This window comes from Vigna unguiculata, chromosome 9 (assembly GCF_037176805.1).
Source record: "Vigna unguiculata cultivar grain cowpea cultivar isolate G323 ecotype 2 chromosome 9, ASM3717680v1, whole genome shotgun sequence".
Taxonomy (NCBI): Eukaryota; Viridiplantae; Streptophyta; class Magnoliopsida; order Fabales; family Fabaceae; genus Vigna; species Vigna unguiculata.
In genome coordinates this window covers 31,974,311-31,993,727 of record NC_140800.1, presented here as the reverse complement: position 1 = coordinate 31,993,727, position 19,417 = coordinate 31,974,311, and the positions used below count along the sequence as shown (strand labels likewise).

At 32.0% G+C, this 19,417-nt stretch overlaps 2 protein-coding genes and 1 long non-coding RNA gene across 4 annotated transcripts; all 3 read right to left on the bottom strand.

Annotated features, from left to right (window-relative positions):
• Positions 1-270: 270 nt before the first annotated feature.
• Positions 271-1,318, bottom strand: LOC114162928 (potassium transporter). The gene is made up of 3 exons (XM_028046943.2): positions 920-1,318; positions 783-846; positions 271-575 (listed from the first exon to the last, which is right to left on the bottom strand). Exons 1-3 carry the CDS (start codon positions 1,199-1,201, stop codon positions 406-408), a joined length of 516 nt encoding a protein of 171 aa, XP_027902744.1. The 5' UTR covers positions 1,202-1,318; the 3' UTR covers positions 271-405.
• Positions 1,319-1,890: 572 nt separating this feature from the next.
• Positions 1,891-7,642, bottom strand: KT2 (potassium transporter 2). Of its 2 annotated transcripts, none has more exons than XM_028047323.2 (10): positions 7,624-7,642; positions 6,024-6,180; positions 5,634-5,868; positions 5,313-5,555; positions 5,179-5,232; positions 4,703-4,963; positions 3,956-4,008; positions 3,747-3,864; positions 3,290-3,544; positions 1,891-3,158 (listed from the first exon to the last, which is right to left on the bottom strand). In XM_028047323.2, exons 2-10 carry the CDS (start codon positions 6,060-6,062, stop codon positions 2,041-2,043), a joined length of 2,376 nt encoding a protein of 791 aa, XP_027903124.1. In that variant the 5' UTR covers positions 6,063-6,180; positions 7,624-7,642; the 3' UTR covers positions 1,891-2,040. The 2 variants fall into 2 exon arrangements, with proteins under 2 accessions (XP_027903124.1, XP_027903126.1); XM_028047325.2 differs by lacking the exon at positions 7,624-7,642 and adding an exon at positions 6,282-6,659.
• Positions 7,643-18,503: 10,861 nt separating this feature from the next.
• LOC146883902 (uncharacterized) lies at positions 18,504-19,212 on the bottom strand. Its single transcript, XR_014984350.1, has 2 exons — positions 18,838-19,212; positions 18,504-18,747 (listed from the first exon to the last, which is right to left on the bottom strand). It is a non-coding gene; the product is annotated as an uncharacterized LOC146883902 (long non-coding RNA).
• Between the last annotated feature and the right edge of the window lie 205 nt (positions 19,213-19,417).

The window sequence follows — 19,417 nt, the reverse complement described above, 5'->3', positions numbered from 1 at the left end:
TGAGCTATATATTATTAGTTTTAAATCGGATGTAGTAGGTAAAACCTTTGTTAAATATCATACAAATCCAACTCTTGCGTGCTTTTAAACTATATATTAATTAAATCAGATGTAGTAGCTTGTTAGTTTCTTGAAGACTGATTCAATTGCAGCTCTTAGTCACAATCAGATAAATACATTTTTTTTGTTTCAGCAAGTTCAGAGCTTCAAATTTGTAAACTTCTTTTTTCACCCCAAAAGAAAGTTAAAATTTGAAAAAAATACACAATCTGTTGAAGAGGCAATGATATTAATCTTTGTTTTGCTGTGATGATAAAGCCCTGAGATAGATAGAAGCTGAATATCTAATGTGATGATTGGATGAATAACAGAAAGTTTATAATAGTATATGAGAAAATGTGTTGTTTAAGAAGAGAACAATCTGGTAAAAAAGTTCCCTGATTTGGACTTCTCTAAACATGCAACATGAGCATATCTTCCAAAGTTGTCCACTTGCCTTTCCTCTCCTCTGGTGTCCTTTTTGCAAACCTTGCATGTTTTGTCAACCCACCCTTCTTCAACATATGCTCCATCCACTGTTCAATGCCAAATATGAGTTTTCTGATATTAACCCATCACAAAATGAAAAAAAAAAATGCAACTTGGTGGTAGGATTCAGTAATTTGAGTCAGACAAACATTTATTGGGACATGAATTATGGTAAGAAGAGTATGAAAAAACATTTAGTAGCCAAAGAAGAAAATGAAGATTGAAGAATGTTGGCCATGATAACTATATTGTACCTTCAACATAGGACTTGAAAAAATCCTTGTATGTGCCACCAATTTTCCTTCTAAGAGCTCCATACTGAATTAAACAAAAGAAAGACAGTGTTAGAGGGATCATGAAAGGATTAAAGAGTTGAAAGAGTAGAATATACCTGTTCTCTGCTCATCCTTTCTCCTGATCTTGTGGCTTCTCTGGCCTCTTCTATGAGCTGAGCATCCTCTGCAGATCTCACTTGGGAAAAATCAAGAGCCTCAGTCACACTGCTGAACAAAGATTGCTTTTTCTTACTGGGTTCTTGCTTCTCTTGTTTGGCTGAAACTCTGAACTTTATGCTTCTGTTCACTCTGCTGCAATCAACAGTGTCATGGATAAGTCCTGAGTTTGGAGAAAAACTGGTATAAGAAGGGGTCAATGGCAGAGTCCCTAGTCCCATTTTAGGTTCTTTTGATTCTCAACCATGCTCCTGCACTTATTATTTATATGCAAAGAAGTGTTTGTTTTTCTAAGTTTTGGTGCCACGAAATTGTAGCCACACAGGGTTGTCAATTTGTCCACAGCACTCTTGCCACTCATAAGACCTGGTGGTTAATAGAAGACTATGTGGCCCCTTAGGGAACTCAAATATGATAGGTTCTCTTATTTTTGTGTGTTGGGCCACGTAACCGTGTAATTTGTGTTCATAATTATTAACTAAAATATCTCGCTAAAGACCACGTAGGAATACTAATGCTTGATGCCTCTTATTTTATGAATTTTAATCCACTCTCACAAAATTCAATTTATAAAACTTTAAAGTTTGGAGTGTGTTTAGAAATATTACTTCGTTTCACTTTTGTTATTTTACGTATAAATATGAAACTGAATTGTCAATAATGAGATTTTTTTTAATTGATTATATACTCATATGGGTTAATTCGATTTTTATTTAATTTATGTTTTTGCACTTATTTGCTTGAAATTGTGCCTAAAACATAATTTTTATTTTTCATCGTTTTAAATTTAAATAATTTAGAATTTGTATATTTACCTTATTTTTAAATTTAAAGAGATTTAAATAATTTTCAAACTTTGTGTTATGCATTCTAAGCTTCTATGTAAACTGCTCTAGGAAAGAGAAAAAAAGAAAAGAATGAAAGCATTCTATATAAATTACGTTAAATTTGAAGGGTCTCATTCACAAAATCCTTGAGAAACTGCACACTGGTATGGCATTGAAGCCTGTGTCTCTATAAGAAAGACAACAGAAAAAGACTAATTACAAGTTAGATATTTCTACACAATGTAAACCATGCCAACCTCCAAAAGAGAAACTGGGGGAACCTTAAGAGCTACATCAGGGCCTCTACAATTCCTTCTCAAGAAATTGTAGCCGTAGTTAAGTGCCAATTTCTTTAGCACGGATGAGCCTTGCTTTGCTCTTACATGAGAATGTCCAAGAATGAAGGCAATTCCAGCTTCTTGAGCAGCATAAAGATCTTCCAGTTCTTCCTGCATCTGCACTCCTACCTCAGACCTTGCATCACTCTCAGGCTCATAATCAATAGCAAACCTCACTCTCCTCTCACTCACTGTTGGTTCCATCTCAATAACATCACTCACACTTTGAACTGTAGGGAACCCAACAGAGACACTTGCTTGTTGCAAACTCTCACCACCACTCTCATATCCTGGTTGGATAGAGAAACCAGTTGTTCCAATCACAGTTAGTCTGTGACTTGATGATTCATTAGAGTTTGAGACATCATCCTCAACGCTCATGCTGCTCCTCCTACTCCTGTACCAATCATATTGGATGAAATCTGCAAGCCTTGCTACTAGCTCAGACTCAAAGGAATCAACATCTTGATGAACATCGCGGTATCCGTATCTCACTATACACCTGTAGGACCGATGAGCAGAAGGTCCTACACGCCCCACAAGATACCTCTCGGCAGCAGGAACATGAGGGACAGGCACTGATTTCACACACACAAAAACAAGGATCCGATGATATGCAGGGAGGTTCGTCACAAAGCGGGAGAAGTTTGCTGGGATGCCAGCTGTGAGGTCAGTGAACACTAGTCCTATTCCTGGAACTCTAGCAATTCCCAAGCTAGGACCTAAGGCTAGAAGCCAATCTAGTGATACCTTGTTGTGAAGGTCATATTCATATTTTCTGATGGTTGCATAGTGCCAAAGGAACATTATAATCATGAGGAAGAGTGCAAGAAGGATTGGTAACCATGCACCCTCACAAAACTTTGTGAGTGAAGCCGAGAAATACAGCAGTTCAATAGAGCCGAAGAACAACAGGAAGCAGAGTGCTACTATGGGGGGTTTGTGCCAGCAAACTACGATTACCAGCGAAGTAAGGCATGTCGTTACCAGCATCACAGTCATCACTGCTAATCCTGCAATGAATAAAGATTGATTTAAATGAAGCATCTAGCATAAAAACTATGATAGTGCAAAGAAAATTTCAAGCTTTGTAAAAGGGGAAAAAAGTATGATTAAGTCAGCGATGCATAAATGTATTGGTTACCTGAAGCATTTCCCATGTGTTTTGTGTCCCTAAATCCAATGGTCACAGCAATACAGAGGATCATGAGTAACCAATTAATCTCAGGAATGTAGACCTGACCATGTATCTTGTCAGATGTATGAACAACCTTGACTCTTGGGAAGCAACCCAGAGATTGGCTCTGGTTTATGATAGAAAATGTTCCGCTGATGATTGCTTGGCTTCCCACAACTGAAGCTAGAATGGCTAAGATAAGCACTGGCCACCTCACACTTTCTGCAGCCAAAACATTGTATAAAGTTTTCTATAATATGCTCCCATAACAGGCAAGAACATTCATACACACTCTTCCAGGAAACTAACAAAGCCATTACAGATAAGTTCATTTTATTCCATCTAGCTATTTATGTGGCTTCCTTCAAATTTTACTGCTTTCAGACTAGTAAGAAATTGTGAAGTGAGCTTGGCCAAGGAATACCTGGAACTGAGACATAGAAACTGATTTGGAGATCAGAATCATGATGATGTGACAAATACGCAGCTTGTCCCATATATGCCAATATAAGCGCAGGATATACCAGAAAGGTGAATGCAACCTGAATGGCCATATATGAGAAATGTTAAGATCTGTCAATGTTTCAGGAAAGAAGTAGGGAAATAGAAAATGTGAAAATATAATTAACCAACCTGAATGGCCATATATGAGAAATGGCCAAGATCAGCAAACATAGCTTCTGAGCCTGCACACAAGGTCAAAATAAGAAGTTTTTAATGTTCTTAGCAACACCATGTCGAAACAACCATATATATTTTACAATGCTCCGAGAAAAAAATCAAATGTATTGGGGTCAAAATCTCTTGCTTGATTATAGTGAAATTAAACTTAATTTGTTTATGTAAATAACACCATGCCGTTGAACAATTTTTGGGGAACAACATTGGAGGAGCATTCCGAATCTATTCAAAAGTCTTACTAAAATAGTAAGAGAAGAGTTGATTCAAAAGTAAATGTTCACACAGAAATTAATCTGAATCTCTTCTGACAAACTTCTCCATGAGTATTTGTAGAAGAAAAGAAAAAGAAAAATTAAAAGGAGTTTCTCCACAAAATAAAAGTAACTTATGCATAAACTAATTTGTAGAATGTCCATTCTTATATTATACTTGTATAGAAGTTAATTTCAACTCACAGATAAACTTATTTCACTGTTTATCTTAAGTTTTTTCTCCTAGAAGTACTTATGCAGAAGTTCCTCTATACATACTCTATCTCTTAATTTAATCATAATTTGGACCTGAAGGTTGCAGAAAAGACAACTACACAAAGTATATATTTTTGTAGATAGGCACAGTTTGGAATTTAATGAATATGTTATGCAGAAGTACCGTCCAAGATATTATATTTAACCATATGCATGAATTTTCTATATTTACCTGTTATGCACAGCAATATTCCCCCCAAAGACATCCATCCACTTATCCTTGTCTTCTTCAAGAACTTGAACATATAATATGGCGAAAGAGCTTTATATACATGTGGATTCCATTTGAATATATTATATAAACCAAGTGTGCTGATGCACAACAGCCATGCTAACACAATTGGAGCAAAAAGGAATCCAACCCTATGTGTACCATAGTGTTGCAGTGCAAACAGACAAACCAGTATGAAGCAAGTGATGGGAATCACAGCATCTGCAAACGCATATCAATAGGTTCAAATACAAAAACAAGGAAGAAATCCAGCAAACTAACCATTTCAACAATTATGATAGGCTATGAGTGAAACCTTTGAATATTTTATTCTAAACAGATACATACTACTTCAATTTTTTTCAACAGGGTTACCTTCTTGTGACTAAGAAACAAACTTCAATAGAAATACAGAGAATGACATCAGTGAAACTTACACTGGTGGTGTTTCTTGGACATAGATACCTCAAGACCAGATACTGCCGAGAAAACTACACAAATGGATTCCCAGTCAACAAATTGATAAGAAAACATTTGTACAAAATATGGTGTCAATAAGGTGGAATCTTACCAGAAATAGCTGGGGTAAGAAGTCCATCCCCAATTACCATACAAGTGCCAAGAAGAACAACGATTAGGAGAGCCGTATGCAAACCCTTATATTTCTCAAGTACCATCTTAACTCTAGACGTATCTTTCTCTGGAGGCTCCTCCATCTTATATGTGGAAAGCGCTTCATCCGCATGTTGTCGATTTGGTAGGAGACTGACTTTGGCATGCCTACAAATCAAGGAATATAGAGCAAATGTACCACCTGCAGAACCATGCAAGAAAACCATCAACAAGAGCTGAAGCAGCATATGGCTTCCCTCATGTTCATTCAAATGCTTACCTTCTCCGTTATCATCAGCTCTAAGAACTACAAAAACGTATTTGAAAAGTGGCACCAGTGTCAGAGTCCAGAATACAAAAGAGAGGGCACCGAAAATCTCTTCATTGGTCTCTGAATGTTCAATATCTTCCGCAAATGTGCTCGTGTAAACATACAAAGGAGAAATGCTCAAATCCCCATATACCACACCAAGGCTTTGGTAGGCCAAGAGCATAATAGTCTTCCAAGACTCCTTCTGAAATGCAATTTAGCACTCTTTTAGTATCCATTTTGAACTAAAATTTTATGTCCCACCAATCCTTTATCAGACAATGAAGAAACCACAAACAGTGCGAAACGACATTTTTCATGCTTCGTTTTTGCATAGCTTTTCCAAGTTAATGCACTAACCTTTGAGGTATCCCAACACTTCCTGGATTCAAGATCCATTAGCTTCACTTGTGAATGGTCTCCACGCAGAAAGTATCAGCTTAAGCACACTTGTAGTTGCAGATCTGCCCTGTTCGACAGCACCACCTATGTTGCACAAACCGAAGGAACATGCACTCTGAAACAAGAGAATAAAGGAATCTCAGACCAAAAATTACAGCCACCCATCTTGTGTGCCCACAATCAGAGGTGATTAGAAGAAGGAAGACATTCACTCACTTTTGGATAAACTCACATGACATCCATATCTCTGTCAAATCTTCCCCAACAGTGGACACAATTTTTTATTTCCTCAAAACTAAAGAAGGGCACAAGAAACCCAAAAAGCAGTATTCCTAAGGTGATATTTTTTCATTAAATCACAATTTCGTATAATATATTCAAAGGAAATGGTGCAGAAGAAAAAAGGTAAGATACTGAAAAAATAGCATTATAAAAAAGATCTGTGGGGAAAGAATCCACAGGTTGTGTTAGTCAGATACAATAGAGCTAGAACCAGCAGACAAAGAAAGAAGCAAATGCATTTCATTCATCCCACACAAAATCATTCAAAGAACCAATTGTATCATGTGCCACCTCATTTTATCATCTGGCTTTTTGCTTTTTCTTTCAATTTTTACCTTCTAGTCATTTAATTTTCATTGGTCTGGCTGGACCATGGAGAGATAATAAAACAAACACCTCACTATTAGTTGGTAAGTCCAACAGAATGATTAAGCCTTAGAGAGAAAGGAAGGACCTTTGAAAATTATATCTCTAACAGAACTAGCGAGTTGGGACAATGATGGAGATGAAGACAGAACAAAAAGAAGATAATTTTGGGGTCAGTTATTATGATGAATGGGACGCATAGTCACATAGCAGCAGCAGGAAAAAAAAAAAGATAAACAAAAATATAATGGGCCAACCGTCCTCATGATGTTGACACAAAGCATGATCACGTGATTCAACGACAGTTACAAGTTCACTCGTCCAAACCCCTACCCCAAATGAACCCAATTTGGAGGATCAGTTTTCGTTTTTGATTTCCCTTCCCTTCTCTTCTCCCACACATAATTTATGCACCACAACTCTCTTGTCTTCACGTTAGGTTTTTGCGTCATTTTATTTATCTACTACACATCTTTTTGTATCCATGCCCAACCAAACTTTCAAAATTCATCCTTCCCCACCCACCTACCCACCCTTTGAAATTCTCTTCAGTCCGTTACTAGTAAAAGCAGCCACACTAGTGGATGACTCAGTTAGAAAAATGAATATATAAAAAAATTAAGTTTTTTTAACTGATGAATTATATAGTGCGCTTGAATTTCCGTTTTGTAAGTTAAATTGACGTTTCTTTTGAATTTCCTTGTTATCTGATTCAACTGATATGCAGACCCACATCTCGATGGTAACAGTAAGAATCAGAATTTCATCTGATATTGAGGTTTTTATATATCAGCCAAATGGGGTTAAAAAGAGAGTAAAATAGTGTCTTTTGGAAAAAATGAGGGAATGAAGTTAAAAAGCAAAGGCATGTGCAGGACTATAAATGCCACATTTTGAAAGGTGATGGTACCTGAACAAGTGAACGTGCTACTCACTTTCTCCACCACCCAAGTCCAAGATTTTCATAATTCCTTTATTGCGACATTAATGCCAATCTTTTCCATCGTAACAGCAAACCAACCAAGATGGCTATCTGCTATGCTCTTTTGGAGTGACTTTATCTTTTTTGGCATTCACCCAACTCAACTTTTTTGACCCTCATAGCTTTGTTTCAATCACTCGAGAAGGGAACAGAGTGAGATGAAGCAGCATCTAGCACCGTCCCAAATTCGTAAGCTTTGCTCGTGAAAGTCACTACTTCACTCAACACCTTCTCTAATGTGTGAAAAGGAGTTATGAATGTATCACATATTTATATCATGGTACAATGCATGTGCCACGTGGGAATTTGGAGAGGTAGATCCTAATGAATCCGTGAAACGAATCAAACCTTACATTCATACACATTTACCTGTGTATGTGCATAATGGTGGCAGAGAATTTCTTTTGTTATTTTTTAAGGGTGAAGGATGAGACAATGGTGTAGAGACACTGTTATGTTGTAGATTAAACGAACAGGAGTGGAGATTGAGGCTGTTAATTTTCTCTACCAACCGACACTGACGAATGTCGCTAAATAAATTAAGGTGCACAAAACAAATAATTACTATTATTTTTGGGATTGTAAAGAGAGTAGAACGTGAATACAATCAAAGGAGGGATGTACACTGCATAATGACACTGTCCTTCACAGCTTGTGAACATAGCTCTTCAAAAAATTAAAAAAAGAGAGTTGTTTTTAGTACTAATATAAAAGGTTTTTAAAACTTATCTTCAGTTCTAACATTTCTTTATTAAATCAATTATTATAAATTTATATTTAAATATAAAATTTAATTAAATTATTACTGATATTAAAAATATATTTAATGAGTTAAAATATTTCTTTAATAAAATTATAATTTTGTTTACAAATAAAAAATAATAAGTTATCTTTTCTTTTTTATAATTAATTTTGATTACTTTTTTTTCTTGTATTCTCTTCCAATTCTCTTAGTCTCTCCCTTATTTTTTTTTATTCTGAAGTTTTTTTGGGATTTTAGCAATTACATTCTTTGAATAGTTTACCAATTTTTTTAATTCTTGTTTAGTATGTTTTTTCTTTTTATATGTATTGATATTGTTTTTATTCTATTTGTTGGATTTGTATTAAAATTAAAAATAGATTTCTTTTGTCCGATTTTGTTTTTCTATAATTTTTAATTTATAGATTTTGAGAGTTTTTTTTTTTTTATGAAAAACTAAAATTTTTCTATAAAACTATTGATTAAATTATGGTTTAGTATTTTGTGGTTAATAGATTAAGTGAAGTATAAGAATTAAAATATCATAAACAATAAAATGATCTCTACATTCAAAGAAGTCGGGTTTTATGAAAAAAATAATTGAAGTTTAAGAAAAAAAAAATATTTACCTTCTTTTGCAACAAAAAATCATAAAGAAGAATTCTCTTCAACTTTAAAACTCTCATTATCTTCATCCTTTATTTGTTTTGGTCTCATCCTTGGGCCACTACTCAATTCAATCATTGATGATTTAGGTTTTGTCATAATTCTCGTTTAGATTGATTTTTAGCTTATCATTATTTTCAATTTTACAATATTTTTTAAATTCTCATTTAAGATAATATTTCAAAAAAAATTAAATGAATTAATTTCATTATAAAAATGTTAAATAAAATTATTTATACAATTTAATAAATAATTTTATATAAAAAGTGTTAAAAAATAAATTTTAAATAAAAACTTATCTTTTAAGTATCTTCTGGGTTTTCCAAAACTTTTAACCGTCCCTTAAAATGTTTTGCTTTTAACATTAACTAGTTAAAATATTGAACTGCAGAATGAATAGCACAAGAGTAAAAAGAATGTCTTTGCTTGTTATTAGAACTTCATTTGTTTCATTGGGTTGGTTGAAATAATTAAAGAAAATATAAAGTATGAAAATAGTGTTTCTCCAAAAAATAAATATCTTTTATTATAAGCTAAATCCAAGCATAAATATCTAATTTGGCTTTATGGCAAAAAGTGGAAAAAGGGACACACTAGTCCCTGAAGAAAAGACATGGTATGTTGTTAACAAGTTACATCATGCATAGGTCACTTTCAACTGTGAACTGAGTTTCCATGCTTATTAAGTTGTCTGGTTAGAAAAGATTTTTGCAGCATCAAAGAAGATATTCATGAAAACAACTTCAACTAATAAGGTTTCACCATTTTTAGCTCTCTCATTGGCCCTTTATTTCCATCTCTTCCTTTTCTGCAAGGACTTCCTAGGAAGAAAAAATGAAGTGATAGTGATTTTCACATGCAGCATTAAAATTAGAATTATTGAATGGTAATTAAGAGTGATTAATGATAGATTAGAGATAACATTGCTAAGAGTGCAGTATACAGTAATTTTTTGTTGTGTCCTTTATTGATTCATTCATTATCGGTGCAGCATACAGAGATTGATTTGCTCAAGATATCACACAGTTCGAGAACTCAAGATCAAACAACTGTTATACTCGAGGGTATTGTGCTGGAACGCGTTTTGAATCTGCACTATTCGGTGCTTTTGGGACCAAGCAATTCATTGGGTTAACCATTTATGATGCAGATTATGTTGCATCTTCAATGTAATGTTTGGTTAAGAAAATGGAAGAAAAAAAAAAACTTGTGACAAATTTACGGAGAATAAGTAAATTTACATAGTTTTTTACATTTTTTCTTTTTCTTTTTTGGATTTCCTTCTTGTACTGAGAAAGGAAAAAATGTTCAAAACTGGTTTCATGTCATTTATTTAAGTAGTAGAGAAGGTATAACTAAGGCTAACGAGACTATTTTGTTAAAGAAAAGAAAGTCAAGAGAAGAAAAAAATAACCTACTTATTTACCTAACTGTCACATTAAAATTAATTGCAACCAAAGATCAAAATATTTAGCATAATTGGTTTCTGGGTTTTAAGATTGGATAACTAATTAGAGGTTTAGAGTGAGAAGTAATTTGGTAGTAGCAGCAATCTCTTATTTCTCATTTGAAAGTATTTAGTGTTTGATTGCTTAGCCTAATTTGATTATAATGAGGTTGGGAGACTATTGTATACATATTTGTTTGTTGATGAACCATTGTTAAATGAAAAAAATGACGATTACATTAATTATTTAGCCTTCTCATATAAGAAAAATTAACAATACTGAAGTTTATTGCATTTTGAATTTTCCTCTATGTTTACTTTTCTGATGCTACGTAAGTATGGTACAATTTTGAAAACACACCACTTTTAATGCAATACTTTGATCGGTAAAAGCATGGTGTCCCAAAAAGACTTTTCCAATACTGAAAACAAGTTTAAAAATTACTAATTATGACTAATCAATAATTATTTGGTGTAGAAAATTAATTATACTAATGCTGCACATAATGAACTACAAAATAAAGGATAGAAGGTTACAAGAATTATTGAATCAACTCTATTTTTAACACTTAGATTGTTAATCATTATAATTCAAATACAAAATTAAATAATGTTTTTGGACAAAATTCATAGAAAAATTAATATTAAAAGCATAATAGAAATTCAATTTAGATACAAAAAATCTAGAAAATAATAAAGATTTTATGCTTTGAAATTCTATTGCAACATCTCTGTTGGAAGGTGATATATAGGATCATAAATTTAAGACACTGAGTCTTGTAAAAATTTTAATTTAGAATATGTTGATATTTATAAAAGCTAAGATTGTGTGTTGTTAACAAAACCTTCCGTTGTAAGAATAGAGATATATTTTTCTGTTTTTGAAAAAATATTTCTGGTAAAAACCAAATAAAATATTAATTGGAGTATGAGTTTACTATAAAAGTCTCGCATTGATTCAAGTAAAAGTTGAAAAAAAAAAAAAAACCCTTAAATGTAGTGGTTATGTAACACAACGTAAAGAGTAAATTAAGACATTGTATAATGATTTTTGTTATAGATATTACTTTACATCCAAAATTTAGCAATCCTTAGTCACAAAGAAATATAAAATCTAACATGAATAAAGAAGATCTATCAAAATGTCTGAAAACGAGAAAATTATAACGTTGTCATCTCATATCCAACTAATTGTACTAATTAAAAATTAGTTTTGTCACTCAAAAATGTTACTTTAAGATTGTATGTTGTTAAAACTATTGGAAATTGTATTACTTAAATAAGATTAACCTTTCATGCAAAATTTAACATAACTTTCTTAAACCCATTGTTAGAATGACAAAAGTTGTTATTTGATAAATACTTTATATTGACCTGTAGAACATTTTTCACTTAAAATGAATCCTGACTTGAACTTCTACACTAAGGTTTTGACTTATACTATATATGTACGAATAAACATATGAAATCATATAAAAGCCATTAATAATAACGCATTAATTATACAATGAAAATATGAATTATATATTCTATGTGTGGCAATTATGATCATGTCTATCTATTTGATAACAATAATTTATAAGCATTGAAAGAAAATTGAGTTTATATATATATATATATATATGGATGTTTTTCTTACTCATTGTAAATATAATCAAAATGAATAAATTCATTTACAGATAAACTAAAATATGCAAATAAATAATTATAGTTCAGTAGCTTGATTTAGTTCACCGTGGTTTGATTTTCACAAGGTTCGGTTTGGACCCATGTGACAAAAAAAATCTATTGGGGCAAAAAATCCTCATTAAAAAAGTTCACATAGCTAAAAAAACTCACTAAAAGTTTTTATGAGACAAGGTTATTTTTTTGGTTTTCTTTTTAAACGTGAAAAAATATCATTTTCTTGAAATATATTAAAATTTTGATTTAAGTCAACCTATCTCATTTTTCAGTTCAGGTCGGTCCATTTCGACCTTCGACCCAAACCAACACATTTTGAAATTTAGTTCACGTTGACTTGAGTTAATCTTTGGCCGAAGTCAGCCAACCAATCTCTACCTTCAGTATCGGATGCACAAGTCTTGACCTTCAACGTCTGCCACCCGTGTCGACATTCAGTCAGGTTCGGCAAGTCCTAACCATCAACCTGATTCGATCGGTTCAGATATTCGACGCGAGCAAACTCGTCTTCGACCTTTGGCTAAGGGTTGGGACCGACTGAGCAGTATTCAGTCAAATTTTGATCAGGGGCGTCTTGACCGAATTTCAGTCAAGACCAACTCGACTAAATTTGGTTGAATTTTGACTAGAGCGGATTCATTAGAGACCAAATCTCCGAAATTCGACAAAAAATTGGTTGGGGTCGACTCGACCTAATTGATCAAATATCGGTCAAGGTCGACTTTGGCCGAAATTCGGTCAGGATTGACTTTGCCAAAAGTTGGTCGGATTCGACTCAGTCGTGAATAAAGATGGCAAATAAACTTGCCCTCGTGGGTATTGTCCGAACCCGTCTCCGTTGGGTATGGGTAAGGGGAATCCCCAACTTTTTCAATTGGGTATGGGGATGGATATCGGGATGTACATATCCCCACCATAATACCCGTCCCCGCCATATCTTCGTCCTCATTTAAATTATTAAAATATTCATAATTAATTAAGTAATCTTATATACATATATATATATATATATATATATATATGTATGTATATTTTATTTTTTCTAATTATTTGGTTTGACATAAAACGCATTCGCATCTTGAATATATTTTTGGGTTAAATATGTTTTTGGTCCCTTAACTTTTAGTAAATTTTGGAATTAGTCCATTTTGAAACTTTGAACCAATTTAGTCCTTGATCTTTCGAAATACGTAAATTTAGTCCTTTTAATCAAATTTTGGTTGGTTTATTGGATGTTTCGTACGCATTTCAGGATTGTATTTGAGTTGTTTATACTGTTTGACACATTTTTGCTTTAATGTTAAGTCAAATACTATTATAAAACGCGTTTGAAATGTCAAATAAACTTAACAAAATTTGATTAAAAGGACTAAATCCACGCATTTCAAAAGATGGAAGACTAAATTGGTCCAAAATTTTAAAATGGACTAATTCCAAAATTCACTGAAAGTTAAGGGACCAAAAACATATTTAACCCTATATTTTTCATCTTATCATAAGATTTAAATAATTATGTTAAAATGATGTATGTTAATTAAAATGTTTTTATGTCTCATATTTGAATATTTCTATTTTTTTAATATTTTTATTTATTATATATTTTCCTTTCACATGAATATGTTTAATATTCTCAATTTAAGTGTTTAATAGCATAAACCTTTCATTTACTATATAATATAAAAACAAATTCTTTACTTATTATTATTAATTTTTGTTTCATTTAAAGAACTCTTTTTTTTTTCGCTAAAACAATTTTCGTTATTTCTCAATCATTTAGAATATATATTGATATTTAAAAAGTTTTCTTAGATCTCTAAGGTATTTTTCATCTTATCATATCCTTAATTATACATTATTTTTCCTTTGTGCGATTTCTTTCAATAGTCTTTCAAATTGTTTCTCAAACACACATTTGTTAATTTTTTAATATTTTTACTTGTTGTTTATGTTCATAATGTAGAATACTATTTCGATATATTTTATCTAATTTATTTTCTAACTCATTATCAATCATAGTGTAATTTTTTTACTATAATTGTATAAATAACTTTTATTTACTATAATAAAAAAATTTAATGTAATTGCCATGAATTTCTTTTTATCACCATCCAACATATATTAGAGTTCAAAAGATACAATATCTATGTCAAAATTTTATTATTATGTTTATTATTTGTTCTTTGCGTCATTTTGATTAAGTGATGTATTATCATTTTTGTTAGTGCATAAAAAAGAGATTCATTAGAATTTAAAAAATTAAAGTAAACAAAAATTTAAAATATATTTTAATTTCAATATTTGTTTTCCTTTTATATTTTTTTTAAAATATTTTAAAATTTTATCAACTAGGTTTCATTAATGTTTGTAGTTTGCAAATTTAATAAATGTTTTAGTTCTCATAAAATTTTATTTGGTATTCTAATCTAAAATGTAAACAATTATAATTTATTTCAAAGTATTTGATATCGAAAAAACAACCATCCTCCTAATATTGAATATTTGATAATATTATGTTTCCTTTACTGTAATTTTTTATTATTTTATAAAAATTAATTAAAATTAATATTGAAGTAGTAAGAAACGGGTATGGGCATGTGTACGACATTATACCCGTTACTCGGTGGGAATGGGGATGGGACAAAAGTTTGATACCCGTTGGGTTTGGGTATGGGGATGTGGATGAATTTTTTTTACGGGAATGAGTATGGGATAGCGAAACCCGTCCCCACCCCGCCCCGTTGCCATCCCTAGTCGTGAACGACACGGCCAAATTTGGCCAAAATTTAGTCAAGGATGACTACGTCGTATTGGGCAAAATTTCGACTAAGACCAAGTCCACCAAATTGAGGCAAAAGCTAATTCGACCAAATTTCGGCCTCGACTGACTCGATTGAATTCGGCCCAATATCGGATGAGACTAGGGATGTCAACAGGACATGTAGGGTACGTGTATTAGCTCCCTTGTACCCTACCCGCAAGATAAATATTTGTCTTGTATCAGTATATTGTTTTGACATCCACAAGTACCCGCAAAACCGTACCCTACCTGCGAGATAAATATTTGTCCTGTATCCGTACTTATATTTGTGAGGGTACCTGCATATTTTTTTCATATCCATGGGTACCTGCAGGTTACAAAAGAAAAATTTAATACTTAAAAACACATTTTAACCGTAAATTCAAATAAAAATACAATGTATAACATTTATAAATTTCAAACGAAAAGTAAATAACCCATTTAAATAATGTTGAATGACAGTTTACAAATAAATGGAGATTTTTTGAAACCAATTGATAAAAAATAACTCATTCAAAATCAATGTGTTAATATTTTAATCATTTTTAAAAATTTAAATTAGAGTGTAGCGGGTATGGTATCCACGAGTACATATACTATTATACCCGTACCCGTCCCATAAACACGTGGGTATAAAAAATACCCGTAACTCTTACCCGTAGGTATCCATTTCCTATTTGTTGCAGGCTTTATCCGCGGATACCCGCGGGTATGAATTTTCTTAACATTCCTAGATGGGACAGATTCGTTTGAATTTGGTCGGGGCCAACATAGTCGCAATTCAGTCTAGTTAGGCTTAGTTGAAATTCATCTGGGGTTGTCTTCGCCAAATTTTGACTGAGTTCGAGTTGACCAAATTTCAGTCAGGGACGACTTAGCCAAATTTCGGTCAGGGACGACTCAACCAAATTTCAGTAGGAGTTCTCCTGGCATATTTGGTCGGACACGTCTCGACTTTTGTCTTGGGCAAGCTCATCTCGATCATTGGCGTCAACCTTTAATTTCGTCCGAAATGATTTGTCTCAACTTTCGACTTAGGCTGATTGGTGTTGACTTTCGGCCCGAGACAAATCAACTCAATATATGACATAGGCTGAATGAATTATTTTTAAAATTTAATTAAATTCTTATAGTGAGGCCAAAACCCACCTTAGCCCTAATTTTTTCCCACTTGAGAGGGGCTTTGAGGGTTGAGACAATTTTTTTCCCTCAATTGGACCCCAAAAAAGTTTTTGTTTTTAAGGATTGATCTAGCCATGGGCCATGTATAAGTTGGACCAAGTTGGTAACTCAAATAATACTATGCACGGTCCAAAGTAACTTTAAGAAAAAGAAAAAATCTATCTCAATGTTCTACTTTGCATTTATACTTGTAATTTTGTTTTGGATGTTTTCTTTGTTAGTGACATCTCATAATACAAGGGAAAAAGAGTATGCATGAGAGTGGGTTTGTCCAACGTGGGATTTTTCAATTAAGGGAAACAGAAAGAAAGGAAAGGAATGTAGGATTATACTTTAATCATAGTTAAATAACCCAATTTGAGGATGTTATTTTAATTAAGAAGTATTCACGTTTTTATTTAGAGGTCTCTTCCTTTATTTTCTTTTTTGCATAGATGAATATATTATAAATAAAAGAAAGTTAGTCATTAGCACTGTGATATTCTTTATATTATTTTTAGAAAATTAACTAATGATTCCTTCGTTGTCTAGATGTTGAAGGCTAGATATTTTCCTTTTCTTTATCATTCATCTTGTCTCAATTCCATCTATTGTGACTTCCCAAAAGTTCTTACATAAATGATGAAGTTAGATCTTTGAATGATTTTAAAACTTTAATATATAGCATTCACTATTCATGTAAAATTTTTAATATTTTGCTCATAAATTAAAAATTATTATATGTTTTACCTAAAAACTTTAAGAAAAGTGTTCTTAAAAGCATTTATATATTTTGAAAACTTATTTTACAAAGATTATTTTAGAAAATTTGTTTTGGTTGCTTCGAAAATTTTGTTCCAGCAACCTTGTTTTTTTGTGAAAATTTTCAAAATAGATAATCCAAAAGATATTATTATTTTTAAAATTTGAGAGGTGTAGTTAATAACTAAAGGAGTGCAGGAAGTAAAAGCTTGTTTTTAAATGCTCTATCGTTAGATTTGTACTTTGGATTTACAACTTATGCTTTCTTCCCACACCTCCCATTTTTCTTCCAGCACCCCGAAAGAGTTGACAAAATAATCATTTCACTCTCTTCATGCATACCAGAATATGTTAAACAAATGCATTCTGAAAGGTATTTTGGTTTATCAATTTTTCTTAACAAGAGTAAAATGAGTTTATAAAATTTTATGGAGGTATAGAAAGAAAAATGGTGTGCAGAAAGAAACAGCCTTTACAGCTTAGCATTTTAAAGAGTTGGGCCTTTGTTTTTTGCAGCCCTTAAGACCAAAATACTAGCTTTTGCAATATTTAATTCACAAATTTAACTGCTACAACATAGAAAATCTTTTTTTTTCTTTGAATAAGTTTTAAAATTTAATGTTTAAGTTAGCTCTATTTTTTTAATTTTATTTTTCAGATTTAAAAATTATCATTTAAATACACAAGCAAACTTATTTTTAGCATTTTAACATATGTATATACAAATACACATGCGTAAATCTAAACTCTTTTCATTGCAAGAACAAAGTGATATTTTAAATCATTCTTGTCAAGTGAGATTGAGTCTCATAATTTTTTCTTCTTCTTATATGTTGTGAAGCTGTTTAATATTAAAAAAGTGGTGTCATTCTCTATTTTTTTACTCGAATACTTATTTCAATTGCACGCATATTCTTTCAAAAACCTATAATAGAAAGAAAAAAAATGGTTATATCACGAATCCATTTGTCACTTTTTTCAAGTAAAAAAGTCATTTTTTAAATATATGTTAAAGTCTTTTTATGTTTGAAAGTCGTAAATATAAAATAATACTACAAAAATAATAACCATAGCCAACTCTTAAACTAAAAAAAAAAACATTTTTTTTATAATCTTATAAAATTAATAACTTCTGATTTTCATAAAACTTTAACTTAGAACTGATATTTTGTTCTATGCACGATAAAAAGTTATATAAATATATGAGGTAAAGAATTTTAGTGCATAAATTATATTAGTCATGATAAACATATAAATTATATTTCAAATTTAAAACAAACACTTGAACTTAGTTAATCAAGGTTATTTTCGTTACTGAGATGTTTTAAAAAATAAAATATTGAAAAATATCGCAAGTGTGAAATATTTCTGTAGGTGTAGCCATTCTTGCTCTGAACAAACATTTCATGAGTACTTATTTTAGCATTTTGGAAGAAAGGAAGAACTACTGTAACACACAAAACATAGAAGAAACAGTTTCAGTATGCTCCATCACAGAAAGGAAAAAGAAACACAGTGTTTCTAAACTTTACCTGGTATCAAGGAATGGATTCAAATGGTAAAATTAACAAATCTTTATTATTTATTTTAACAGAAATCAAATACACAAACATGGCATAAATTAACAAATCTTTATAAATTCAAAATTATCTGATTCTGAATTTGTATGTCATTATAAACAGTAAAACAGCAACAAAAATATACCCACAATCCATATAAAACAACTCTAGCGTATTTTGACAAAATATGCAAGCTGCTCTGTGAAACCATTACTCCACGATCATATAACTCCATCTACAAGAACAAACACAGGAACAGTATCACAAAATGATCAATTGAACTTTGAAAAAAAGATCAAAAAGGACAACATAGATGAACACTGACCTTAGTGACCAGCACCAGGGCTTGGAATATCACCATGTTTTCTGTAGAAGTCATAATCATAATCATCATGAGGTGGAGAAACATAAGCTTCATCGTATTGGTTCATTTGTGGAGGATCAAATGATGCAGTGAGCTTGGCATGGCATGCAATGCCGGTGGAAGCACAACCCTCCATGTTTCTTAATCTTCCCGTTGCAACAATCTCTTGACACATCAAAGACAGAAGAAGAGGTAGCAGAATGAGCACAAACCTGGTCTTAGATCCCTGCATAACCATGTTTTATGGTCTAAGGAAAGTGCAGAAGATCAGAGAATAGCTTCAAAAGTTGTCAAGGCAGTGCCCCATTTCAATAATTTATAACCCACTATGATCATATCATGTTTGTTTAATCTTTTTCAAAAAGTAGGGTACATAGTATAATTAGTTTCTCATAAAGTAGGGCTTGTTAAGGGCCACAATGATCACAGAGACCATATTGCATATGTCTCTATTCACTGTCGTTATGTACTAGAAATAAATTAAGATGTTTAATTAATGTCAAAAGGCAAATTTGCTCTTCATGTTTATCCCTAATTTCTA

Bases quoted from the DNA above. Each gene is read 5' to 3' on its own strand.
- LOC114162928 (XM_028046943.2), bottom strand. From the start codon at position 1,201: ATGGGACTAGGGACTCTGCCATTGACCCCTTCTTATACCAGTTTTTCT. The intron at 847-919 runs GTATATTCTACT...TGTTTAATTCAG, and splicing joins AAAGGATGAGCAGAGAACAG to TATGGAGCTCTTAGAAGGAA. The intron at 576-782 runs GTACAATATAGT...GGCATTGAACAG, and splicing joins TTTCAAGTCCTATGTTGAAG to TGGATGGAGCATATGTTGAA.
- KT2 (XM_028047323.2), bottom strand. From the start codon at position 6,062: ATGGATCTTGAATCCAGGAAGTGTTGGGATACCTCAAAG. The intron at 5,556-5,633 runs GTAAGCATTTGA...ATGGTTCTGCAG, and splicing joins AGCTGATGATAACGGAGAAG to GTGGTACATTTGCTCTATAT. The intron at 4,964-5,178 runs GTAAGTTTCACT...ATGCGTTTGCAG, and splicing joins GTCCAAGAAACACCACCAGT to ATGCTGTGATTCCCATCACT.